Here is a 12,879-nt window from a genome sequence, read left to right on the forward strand (position 1 = left end):
TTTCTTTGAAAATTATCTTCTATGAAGGATTCTGAAAAATAAATCAAAGTATTAGTGTTGCTTATTGGGAATGGTTGGTAACTTTGGCCTCATATAAGACATAAAAGCAGACAGTCTTCATATTTATGTTTATAATCTGGATTTCAAATGTATTCAACTATTGATATTGGTGTCACTTTTCATCTTTATATAACCATTCTCTACAACAGTTACAGAAACTAAGAACTGAGTTTCCTGCCTGTGTTTCATAATTTTTTAATTTACTTCTACATCCACGTATAATAGTGGGTTTTATAGTGTCAGAACCATGGGGCAACCTTCATTAGGAATGCAGGATACCTTGCAATCGCTAGATAATATATGTATATAGGTGGTCCCTGGCCCAATGATGATTTGCTTTGCAATTTTTTGACTTTACAATGGGTTTATTGGGGTAATAAATGCATTTTGTACTAATGATACCTTCAACTTACAATGAGTTTATTAGGATGTAATCCCATCATATGTCGAAGAACATCTGAAATTGAAGGCTTAAGAACAAATGTAGGCCAGGGGTGTTGGCTCATGCCTGTAATCCCAGCACTTTGGGAGGCCAAGGCAGGTGGATTACTTGAGGCTACGAGTTTGAGACCAGCCTGGGCAACATGGCAAAGCTCCATCTCTACTAAAAATACAAAAATTAGCCTAGCGTGATGGCGCATGCCTGTAACCCCAGCTACTCGGGTGGCTGAGGCATGAGAATGGCTTGAACCCGGGAGGCAGAGGTTGCAGTGAGCTGAGATGGCGCCACTGCACTCCAGCCTGGTGACAGAGCAAGGCTCCATCTTAAAATAAAAAAATAAGTGTAAAGATCAGAAATAAAAATTACCAATTTTGCACGTATAATTTTTAAAAATTCATTAGGACTTTTGGGCACTTTGTCTGGGATGAGGAGTGGTTTATTCCTCGAGTCTGTTATTTCACTGCAGCAGGCGGAATGCTGCCTCTCCAAATAGGCTGGGGATATGCAGGATCCCACACAACCCAAATTCTCTTGGGTGCTGATTATTAAAGAAAGGGAAGCAAAGGGGGGCAGAGACAGAAATAGAGGGTCATATATGCTACTTAAAAAAAAAAAAAAAAAAAAAAAACTCCTGGCCCGGCATTTTACAGGTGGTTCACACCTGTAATCCCAGCACTTCAGGAGCCAAGGTGGGTGAATCGCATGAGGCAAGGAGTTCGAGACCAGCCTGGCCAACATAGGGAAACCCCCATCTCTACTAAAAATAAAAAAATTAGCCGGTCATGGTGGTGCGCACCTGTAATCCCAGCTACTTAAGGCTGAGGCATGAGAATTGCTTGAACCTGAGAAGTGGAGGTTGCAGTAAGCCAAGATCCCACCACAGCACTCCTGCCTAGGTGACAGTGATACTCTATCTTTACAAAAAAAAAAAAAAAGAAAGAAAGAAAAGATAAAAAAAGAAATGCAGAATCTTGGGCTTTGCTCCAGAGCTTCTAAATCAGAATCTGCATTAAAAAACTAAAAAAAAGAAAAAATTCCTGTTTTCATTTAAGTCCTACTGATTTCTTTTAGGCTCTGGGCACCTTGAACAGTTCTTATTTTCATGGCTGGATTAAAGGATTACAGTTTTATAGAAAGGCTAAAGAAGTGTTATTAGCCTGCAAAGAGAGGGTGCGGGTGGCTTAATAGCTGCATTGAAACATAGCGGCTGAGGCCTAGGGAGAGAGCACGTGTCTTCAAGAGCACCGAGGTAGATTCAGATCAGCCAGAAGGCATTCAACACATAGGAGTGTTGTTATATAACAGGTGGCTAGGGGATCTTCTCTGAAAAGTTCAAGGACAGTGAAGCCTGGGAGCTGTCTTTGGAGAAACAGATGAGCTGAGTCCGCTTTGGAGATCAGATCTCCATGTTCTGTGAAGTGGGCTCTGGCCAGAAATTAAAGGTTTTTGTTTCAAATACCTTTAATTTAGTTTAAAACAAGAGCTTCCCCTCTCTCCCCTGAAACCCACGTCCAGCTCCAGGACAATTTCGACAACTGGTTGAATTTCATAGGCTCCTTTTCATTTTCTTTGGAAGAGTTTCCTTTCCTCTTCAATCCCAGAGATCTAGAGGCTGATATGAGTGAATAGGAGACAGAGTGGCCACAGAATGATCCAGGGCTGGGGCCGGGGTGAGGCAAGTGAGCCTAAAACTTTAGGGGGTGCCAGAAAGCTCAGGGATTGCATTCGTTTCCTGGTGCTGCCAGAACCAAGTGCCAAAACGAAGTGGCTTAAACAACAAAAATGTATTATCTCAGTTTTAGAGGGCAGAGGTCCAGGATCATAGGGCTGGCAGGACTGTGCTCCCTGTGAAGGTGCGAGGGACAGATTTGCTCCCGGTCTCTCCTGGCTTCTGGTAGCTCCTTGGCTCGTGGCAATATAACTTCAGTCTTCACATGGTATCCTCCCCATGGGTGTGTCTGTGTCCAAATTTCCCTTTTTTATAAAGATATCAGTCATATTGGGTTAGGGGCTCACCCTACTCCAGTATCACCTCAATTTAACTACTTATGTCTGTGATGACCCTATTTCCAAATAAGGTCACAATCTGAGATGCTGGAGATTTGGACTTGGACATATGAATTTGGTGGGAGGAGGGGGCACAAAATTTATCTCAGCAGTAATCATGGTAAGTAACATATTAATATGATGTTTTTAAAAATCAAAATGAATGCAGAGAATCTATGATGAACAAAATATTAAAATTTTAAGTAAAGACATAATCAGCATAAACATAGAAGGATCAAGGGATCAAGACTGATTCTGGGGTACACACCAACTCTATATCCCAATTGAAGCATTGAAACAATTTCTTCGTAAAACTGACAGTACTCCGGCCTGGCACAGTGGCTCATGCCTGTAATCCCAGCACTTTGGGAGGCTGAGGCAGGCGGATCACTTAAGTCCCGGAGTTTGAGACCAGGCTGGGCGACATGGTGAAACCCCGACTCTACTAAAACTACAAAAATTAGCTGGGGGTGGTGATGGGTGCCTGTAATCCCAGCTACTCGGGAGGCTGAGGTGAAGGTTGCAGAGAGCCAAGACTGTGCCACTTACTCCAGCCTGGGCGACAGAGTGAGAACCTGCCACAAAACAAACAAACAGACAACAAAACAAAACAAGAAACAAAACAAACCAAAAAAGCTATCCGTACTCAGACACAGGAGTGCCCCCCTACCACCCCAGCTGCCCTGCCTGTACTCCTGAGACCTCCCCATCAGAGAAATAAGCAGAGGTAAAGCTAGGCCCAGAGGGAGCTGTCCAGAGTCCCCTGGGGGTTCCTGTGGTCAGGTATTTGGAATCTCATCCCTGCCAGGAACCCCACTTTTAGAGTGGGCTAAGCCAGTGAACTAAACATCAGATATTTCCAGTTTACTGGTTATAGATGTTCCCAGGCAAGGCTCTTACCGCTCCTTTTTATTTGTTCCTGTAACATAAACATAATGACGGTTGTCCTACAAGGATAGTGTGAGAAGATCAGGAATTAAGTGCTCGGGATTGCAGTGCAACGCATATTTGAAAGGCTGTCAATAATATCCCATGACAGGTGACAGCTTCAGGCCTCTATAGTGTTAAATTCATTAATTTATTCAACGCCTGTTTACTGACCACCTGTCACATGTCAGACACAGCACTCAACTCTGGAAATAAAATGATGAACACAAAGAATACAGACCCTGCCTTCATGGAGCTAAAATATTGAGCTGGGGAGACAAACAGAAAACAAATTCACAAATAAATTTAAAATTACAAATCGTGTTGAGTGCTAGGAAGGAAATGGATAAGGTAGCTTGAGGAGAACAAGGGGGTCAGAATATAGACCAGGCCTGCCGGGAGTGGTGGCTTATGCCTGTAATCCCAGCACTTTGGGAGGCCAAAGCAGATGGATCACGAGGTCAAGAGATCGAGACCATCTGGCCAACATGGTGAAACCCCATCTCTACTAAAATACAAAAAATTAGCTGGGCATGGTGGCGCACGCCTGTAGTCCCAGCTACTCAGGAGGCTGAGGCAGGAGAATCGCTTGAACCCAGGAGGCAGAGGTTGCAGTGAACCGAGATTGCACCACTGCACTCCAGCCTGGCAACAGAGCAAGACTGTCTCCAAAAAAATAAATAAATAAATAAAAGAATTTAGACCAGGCCCCGAAGACCAGGCCCGGAAGAAGTGACATGTAAGATGATGTAAGATGATGGTTACTCTGCGGGGCATGGGGGCAGCCAATTTGAAGCTCTAAGTTCTCCTATCACAGAAACTTCAAGCTGGAGCTATTTCTTAATTCTGAGCGAGGCCTGCTTCACAACATCGATGATTCTTTCAGGCTACGGATGCTCTGCGGTAATAAACCAGGGCACTCTCCTATGTCCAGATAAGAGTAAAGATAGTTTGCCAGCATGTCTCAGGTTTTCAAAAGGGGCTGGCTTGGGCTTTGGAAGAGTCTAGCTCAGCTTTTATGTCAGTGAAATTGATGACCATCAAACAGTGCACAGTACAAGGAATCTCTTGCAATCTTTGTGCAGACACTGAATTTTGCAGGAGAAAAATACGAAGACATCGATGTACATGGAGACTAAGCTGGACAGATCCCCTATTGCTTGATAATAATGACAATTTAAAAATTACGGTTCAGTGCCCTAGGGACCAAGTAATTTGTTTTTTGTTGAAAAACTCAGTTAATGCAAGGATCCATTAAAACAGATAACTCCCTTAAACATTTTATTTCAATTAAAACATATATATGTATATATTCATTTGCCAGTCTTTCTAGAGAGGGCCTTCTTTTGAGTACAAATCTGCAGATTAGCATTTGCTGTGGGCTTTTTTCACACTTGTAAACGACACCCAATTTCTGTTTCTTCCAAATGAAAACAAAGACACTTATGAAAATAATCAGAGCCCAAAAGCCATCTAGATTTTTCTCAATTTTTTCCCATGACATTTTACAACAATTTTTTATTAAGCTCTATTGCGTCTACCCAAAATAATCAACTTAGTTTTTATAGAAAGAAGAGCTCTTTCTTCCCCACTCATGTTTTATTGAATTACATATTTAAGTAAATGGTATGATTACAATAAACATACTATTGATATTAACTGGTTTGGGCTCAAGTGATCCCCCCACCTCGGCCTTCCAAAGTGCTGAGATTACAGGCATGAGGCACTGCACCAGGCCAACATTAACTAGTCTGAGAGTATGCACATCTTATTCTTGCTAAGCATGCAACTCAAAATGTGGGAGCCAAAGTCCAACAGAGCACTAGGTTAAGAATGATAATCACTGTTGCTAACGGTTATGGTGTCTGCTCTGTGCCTGACACTGTTTGAAATGCTTTGTTTACATATTAGTTTATTTCATCTTCATAACAACCATACAGGCAGGTACTATTGCTATTTCCGTTTTTTAAATGGGGAGACTAAGGCTCTAGACAGTAAGCTCTAGGCAGTGAGGCAGTGAGCATCCCGGATACTGTAAGCATCAGTCAGTCGGTTTTGCATGAGGACGGTCAGGTAAGCTGGGGAGTTGGTTCAGCTGCAGATCTGTTAAGAGGGCTTACTACTGCAGAAGCATTGCTTTGTATCCATCTAGTGCCCCGTGCTGTCTCATGAGGGTTGTTGGAATGTTCATGTCTTTTCAAGGTCTTGGAAAACAGATTCACTTCACAACTCTCAGAGATAATAACTTTATGGCCTCTCCTTAAATAGGCAGGAGAGACCATCATCTTCACAGTCCTAAAAGACTGAGCTTCTGAAAAGAAAAATATCAGGAGCTGAAGCACTTCTTTTCCATTTTGGTTGTGTTTAGACGAGACTAATCTCTAGACATTCGATGTTGCCGCTGTCAGCTGTTGCTGCCAGGCTGTGTGCTTTGCTTCATCATCTCATGCCTCCTCCCTGGCCAGGTGCACCTGCTAGGGCTTGGGTTGTTTGCTGACAGACAGTCCATCCCCCGTTCTGAAATAATCTTGGGTTGCCTGGTTTACCTGATCCAACTGTGGGTAGCTTGCTCTGTCCCCATCCATCGTCACTCTGGCCCTTTGCTCCCTCAGCTCCCTGGGCTCCTGGCGGCCTGCCTGACACTTTGTTTTCTTTCCTCTGCTTCCATCTGCCCCTCATGGTTCCTGGCTCCATCTTGTTGCCTGACTTCTCACTTGATACCTGTCTTAGCCCTCACTCCCTTCACTGTTCACATATGCTCTCATCACACCTTGTCCTCCCATTCTTATTTTAAATTCTTATTTGTTATTTTTATTTTATTTATTTATTTTTGTTATTATTATTATGATTTTGAGATGGAGTCTTGCTCTTGTTGCCCAGGCTGGAGTGCAGTGGTGCAATCTCAGCTCACTGCAACCTCTGCCTCCTGGGTTCGAGCAATTCTCCGGCATTAGCCCCCTGAGTAGCTGGGATTACAGGCATGCACCACCACGCCTGGCTAATTTTTATATTTTTAATAGAGATGGGTTTCACCATGTTGGCCAGGCTGATCTTGAACTCCTGACCTCAGGTGATCTACCCACCTTGGCCTCCCAAAGTGCTGGGATTACAAGCGTGAGCCACCGTGCCCAGCATTATTTTAAATTCTTAATAGGTAATAGATGCACATGGTTTTAAAAAATCAAAACTTTGTAAAAATACAGTTAAATGTCATGCTCCCAAGCCTACCCTCATGCACTTCACCCCAACCCCCCACCACCCCCTGGGGAGATAATTCTATTGGTTTCTTGTATAGACTTTGGCCCAGAGTTTCTTTATGCAAATATGAAAATAATCTGTTCCCCTCTTTCTTAGATAAAAGGTATGCTCTGTGTCCTGTACTTTTATTTTTTTTTTACTTAACACTATATTTTGGAGATCCCTCCAGGTTCCTTTGTCCCTTTTTTAGTTGCATAGTGAAAAAGCTCAAGGTACACTAAATGGATGGGCCAGTCCCCGCTGACAGACACTGGGGTTCTCCGGTCTTTGGTGAATACAAACAATGTTGCAAGGGACACCTTCATGCATTTTATAAATGCCAACCCACTTTGTCCTCCCTTTTGATGTTTCAAGCCCTTCAGGACAGTGTGGTCCTCTAACTCATCACCTGTGCTCACCTCTCATCTCCGGCCAAACCCTCTGACCTGGCTGTGGCCTCCTCCTCCTGACTGAATTTTGCCTCAGTCCTTATCTAATAGTCTATGCTTTTGGCTTTCCCCCACAGCCACCTTCTATTCATTCAACAAGGTTTTTTATTTTCTTTTAAAGCAAAATATTTCCAATGAAAACCAACAATTCCAGACAATTCCACTGATTCCAAACAATACCACCACTGTCAAAACCACATATTGACTATTTACTGTGGGCCAAGCACTCTGCTAGATGCTTGACATCTTTACACTTCACGTAATCCTCTTAACCATCCAGTAAGTGAGGAACTATCATTTGACACAGGAGAAGACAGCACTGGAGAGGTTAAGTGGGCTGAGGTCTCATAGCTGGTCAACAGCAGAATTGGGATCCTAGCCCAAGTCCACCTGACCCCACACTGGTCTCATCTGCTAAAACTCAGAGTGAAGGGCTTGGGGCAATTTGGGTTAAGTCAAGGAGGGTCTAGGAAAGAGACTCTTTTTAAATCATCTACTTCCGGCATGGAGCTCTCTTAATCCTTCATTCTCTTCTCTAGCTTCCGGGAGGATTTCCATTATAATGACACAGCTGGGTACTTCATTATTGGAGGGAGCAGGTATGTGGCCGGCATTGAAGGGTTTTTTGGACCCCTGAAGTACTATCGCCTTCGCAGTCTGCACCCCGCCCAGGTGAGTCCAGGGGATCAGGAAGATTGCAGTACTCCTGGGTGATGGGTGTGGGCCTCAGGGGTGTGCAATCCAGTGTAAATAAAAGTTTACCCAAGCCGGACCATGCATCGCCTCTGTCATCAAACATCATTAATATTGAGGCTTTTCCCCCAGCAAATGCAATAATAGATTTCTGTTAACATTTGGTTCATTTAGTACTCATAAAATGGAAACCATTTACTTCCTCTGTTTTAATAACTACTAGTTTAATTATAGAGTAGATTTTCATCAGGCTGTTGCCTATCCAGCGATTAAGCTAATGAAAGGAGAGAATCTTAGTTATTTGGTAAAGCTTCTTTTATATACTATTATTTAAAGTATCAGAAGAGATGCTGTAGCAAATTAAAATCTTGGTTCCATTGGCTGCTCTCTTCAGAAACACAGGCCTTCGGCTCACGCTGGGGTCAGTTGGCAGCAGTTGTATGGATCGAAAAGGGCATTGTTTTCAGGGCCGAATCCTCTGCACAGTGCCTTCCACATCCAAAACCCACCCCTGAATGGAACTGTCCAAAGCTCTGGGCCAACGCAGCTGGACTGGTCGGGGGAGAGTGCTGTCTCCCCATGAGGGAGCCTTCAGGGCACTTGTTTTCTGGGCTGCATTAAGGAGATCAAGAACCCCACCTGATACCTGAAAGAGAAACATTCTGTCATTCCCTTCACGCTGTGGGGTTTATTCTGAGAAAAACAGGGGTCACTAGGCAAAGTCATAATCAGGAAAAATGGGGAGCCCTGCTGCCCATGGGTGATATCTTACAGCCTCTGTGAGAGACCTTTGTGAAAAGGGAAAAAAATGAAATAGTGATTTGTGCAACAGATGCTTATTGAGAACATACTGTATGCCAGGCTCTGAACTAGGTGTTGAGACAAGCAAGATGGGTGGGTTTAAAATTATTTTGAAGGTTGTCCACAATAAGAAATCTGCTTAATATCAGCCAGGCGTGGTGGCTCACACCTGTAATCCCAGCACTTTGGGAGGCCGAGGCAGGCAGATCACTTGAGGTCAGGAGTTTGAGACCAGCCAACAAGGTGAAACCCCATGTCTACTAAAAATACAAAAATTAGCTGGACTTGCTCACTTGAACCCAGGAGGCAGAGGTTGCAGTGAGCCAAGATTGTGCAACTGCACTCCAGCATGGATGACAAGAGCAGGACTGTCTCAAAACAAAAAAGAAAGAGAGAGAGAAAGAGAGAAAGAAAGAAAGAGAGAAAGAAAGAAAGAAAAAGAAAAAGAAAGAAAGAAAGAGAAAGAAAGGTGCTTAATATCATGAACAGTACATATACATATGCATACATATATTCACACACAAAATTCAAACAAAATTATTCTAAGAATACATACCCTTGCTATATTCAGTGCATGCTGATATTTTGTGTTCTACTTTATAAAAACAAAAAACACCACCAAAACTCTGTAGGTTACCACCTGCTGAAATAACTGTGTGACCCTCTAATGGGCCCCAGCCTCTATTTTGAAGCACACTGAGTTAAGTCCCTTGTTCCTGAGGAGCTCCCTCTCGGGATCTTAAACAGGGAATTCATGAAAGAATACAATACATGCTTTAATTCAGCTGTGTTTGGGAGTGCTGAGGCAGGAACGGGTACATCGGCCCGCAGGTGAGATGGGGTGAGCCGCTAGGGGGGCCTTTCCTGAAGCCATGGCCTTGCAGCCAGCTCTTGGAGGTTGCAGAAGAGGGGAGGAGGGCTCTTTGATGCAGCAGGCACATCGCGGGTACCCTTGCATCTTTTCGTGGGAATTGAAGGGGAAGGTGAGTGTGATTTTCTAGGGACAGAGTGCAGCCAGAGAAAAGAAGAGGGAAGAGTCCCAGTCTCTGGGAAATTCTGACATTTAAGAAGCTGGACACAAAGAGAAGCTGGAGGGAAGCCATCAGAGCTGGCATGTCCTTGAATTAATACCAATGACCTTGCTTTGCAAATCCAGAGTGGATGATATGTGTACAAACAAGCCACCTGGAGATGTCAATGGGAGAACAAAGTCATCCCAAACACATCCTCCTAGAGGTGGTTGGATATTTGATGACAATTGTTGTTCATTTGACTTTCTTGCCTTCTTGTAGATTTTTAATCCCCTCCTTGAGAAGCAACTTGCTGAACAAATCAAGTTATATTATGAAAGGTGTGCTAAGGTTCAAGAAATAGTATCTGTGTATGCATCCGCAGCACAGCACGGGGGCGAAAGACAAGAAGCATGTAAGTGTTGAGCTTCAGGGGAGCTGTTTTAAGCTCTGTGCATTTACATAAACACATGTTTGGCTTCTCCATAACGGGATTAAAACTGAACATATATGACTTGGCTCAGATACAGAGGGGACAAGTGTGACCTTGAGCTCTCCACTGGTGGATACAGGTGAAATTGTACATTCCACCTGGATTCTACCAAGACCAATGACAGCCAAGAAGAACCAAAACATCTTATAGCTCCAACCATAAAAATCTAGTTTACAAGTGCAAATGAAAGCGAGTGTTTTGTGCCTCGCATGGCGTTATTCCCATCCATAAGGCCAGCCTAAGAAAATAAAAATGAACTGGAAAATAAATTAATCATTAGAAATGTTTCCCCATCAGTACACTTTTGTTTTGGGCCATTAATATCTGAATATTAGCTTTCAGAAATGTTCAACGGTGACTTTGTTGCTTGGAGCTCGGTTTTATTTTTTAAATCCTTGAAATTGACTCGTTCTCGAAGACATCGGTAATTTTTAACAGAAGGAATGAATTTCAAATAGACTGCTTTCATGCATGCTCATATTTGCACAGACATCCTTTTACTCACGTAGGGTGTTTATCAGTTACAAAACTTGGTCCTGTCTGGTTCGCCAGTGTTCCAGCTTGGATCTAGCACTTACACATTTCTCTGTGCTGTGGATCTTGCTGTTTGATATGGTGGCACTAGAGTTACTCACATATGTTCCTTCTGGAAGAGAAATTCCTGTGGGGCCTTTGCCATCAGCAAAAGCGAATTGAGTATTTCAGTCCTGCCCATATGTCTCTCTATCTCCAGAGCGGAACTTCTCATTCCAGGTCGTGGAGGGAGGGATGCATCTCAAACATGCCCCGGTCCAATAGGGTTCACATGAAATGGTCCCAGGTAGTGATTACAGATGGTGACAGGTGAGTGTGGAAAGACAGTGCTTCTGCAATTCAATTTAAGAATAGGCTATACTGGTCCCCGGCTGCTGCTCTCACTGCTGAATCATCCGGAAAATATGATGCTGTCAACAGGAGGGGGAAGATATATAGGAATAGTAATAACCCAAAGAGGAAAGAAACTGACTTTGGTAACTCATGTACTATCAGGAGACATACCCTGAGATGGAAGGCCAGGCATGCACACCCATCTGTTTGGTGGCATTAGGAAGATTTTCCTACCATCTTCAACTGCCTTGCCTCCCTGGGGGTCTTTGTGCTTTGCTCCTCAACTCACATGCCAAGAAAATGGCCTAGATATTGGCCTCCTGGGGACCGGTCAGAGGCCAGCTGCTCATTCTGTAGAATTATTCAACAGCCATCAGCAACTTTGGCACATTTCTCATGGACTTGGCTCTGAATTTGTGACCTGGAGGCAAAAGCATCATAGCCAATTTCAAATCCCGAAAGGACCCAAACCAACATCCAGTAATGGCAAGTCTGGCCTCTTCTTTCTAGTTCCTCTTAGGAAGAAGGGCTTTAGGGAGGTGAGTCTTATCTTCTGCTAAAGGGTGTGATATCTTGTGCTTCCTCTTCTGTGTAGGCCATCTCCACAACTCCTACCTGGACCTCCAGCGCAGGTATGGGAGACCCTTGATGTGCAGAGCCTTCCCCTGGGAGAAGGAGCTGAAAGACAAACACCCCAGCTTGTTCCAGGCATTGCTGGAGATGGATTTGCTGACCGGTAATTGAGTCTTTGCCTCGGCTTTAGGGGCTGGTTAGAAAGGCTCCTTGTTTTTCTGTTTCAGTCATCCTCTTTGGTGATTTATGCCTTAAAGTTATTTTTAACCCTAGTGTTTTAGCTTAATTTCAGATTTAAATTCTGCCCTTGTATGTCCACAACTCTCGATATATCTGTGCACACTTCCAACACTAAATGCAAAAACTTAAATTTAGGAGTCACTCAAGCAATTCTTTATTTAAAGCCAAGGCCACAAATGGGCAGGCTGCAGACAGAGCCAGCCCCCAGATGCAGTTGATTTGGAAAATACCTTGTTGTATATGTTAAAAAAAATCAGTTATGTGTATCTAAAAAGCTTGTATGAAAATGCAAATTTCTAGCTTTTTTTAAAAAAAGAAAAAATAAAACAAAGATCTGGCAAGACTGGGCCTTTCTCCTATGTGGCAGCAATTGTGGAGGTAAGGCTCAGACCAGGCATACTTTGTCCACCCATAGCCCCTCCTGTCTATTTCATCATCTCCTACTTACTTCATTCATGGATCTGACCCGTCTGAGCCCACAGGCACTTGAACTTGGGACCTCTGATTTGAAGTACACTTTAAGCATCATCTCAGGAATCTGCATAAACTTCCCAGATGCCACCAGCTTCTCTGTAGGCCCGGTGCAATTTGGGTTTGCTTAGTAATTCAGTGCATATTCTAGGGACATGAGGGATCTTAAAACCTTGCCTGTTAAGAAGAGGAAAGGCAGCTGGAGATGTTCAGCCCGCTGAAGAGGATCCTAGCAGGGAATTGCCAACTGTCTTAGTGGTGGGAGGCAACTCCACGTAGTCCTGGGCATAGAACCAGATCTTGAGTTGAGGCGATGCAGAAACTGACTTCTGCCTCATGTAAGATTGGTATCTTACATTGCACCCACTGCCTAAGAATGGCAGTGTCTAACAACATAGATTTCCTTTGCAAAAATAGTGACCATCCTGCAAAGAATTCAAGTCATATAGGATATTTTATCATTCATTCTTCTGATGCTTACTCAGTGACTACTCAGTTACTTGGCTAGACTTCAGAGATACGTGAAGTAACACAGTGCTTCTGTCCTAGAGGAATGGACTTGAAAGCAAA

The 12,879-nt window shown here is 43.5% G+C and overlaps 1 protein-coding gene across 3 annotated transcripts in view; it reads left to right on the forward strand.

The window, feature by feature from the left end:
- SEL1L3 (SEL1L family member 3) overlaps nucleotides 1-12,879 on the forward strand; it is a 141,634-nt gene that overhangs the window by 33,321 nt on the left and 95,434 nt on the right. For all 3 annotated transcript variants that reach the window (XM_030801385.1, XM_003258550.4, XM_030801386.1), the window contains exons 7-9: nucleotides 7,701-7,833; nucleotides 9,948-10,080; nucleotides 11,621-11,761. In XM_030801385.1, coding sequence (XP_030657245.1) covers nucleotides 7,701-7,833; nucleotides 9,948-10,080; nucleotides 11,621-11,761 — 407 coding nt within the window. The remainder of the gene's footprint in view (nucleotides 1-7,700; nucleotides 7,834-9,947; nucleotides 10,081-11,620; nucleotides 11,762-12,879) is intronic.

The sequence above is a fragment of the Nomascus leucogenys genome, chromosome 20, assembly GCF_006542625.1.
Source record: "Nomascus leucogenys isolate Asia chromosome 20, Asia_NLE_v1, whole genome shotgun sequence".
Lineage (NCBI taxonomy): Eukaryota > Metazoa > Chordata > Mammalia > Primates > Hylobatidae > Nomascus > Nomascus leucogenys.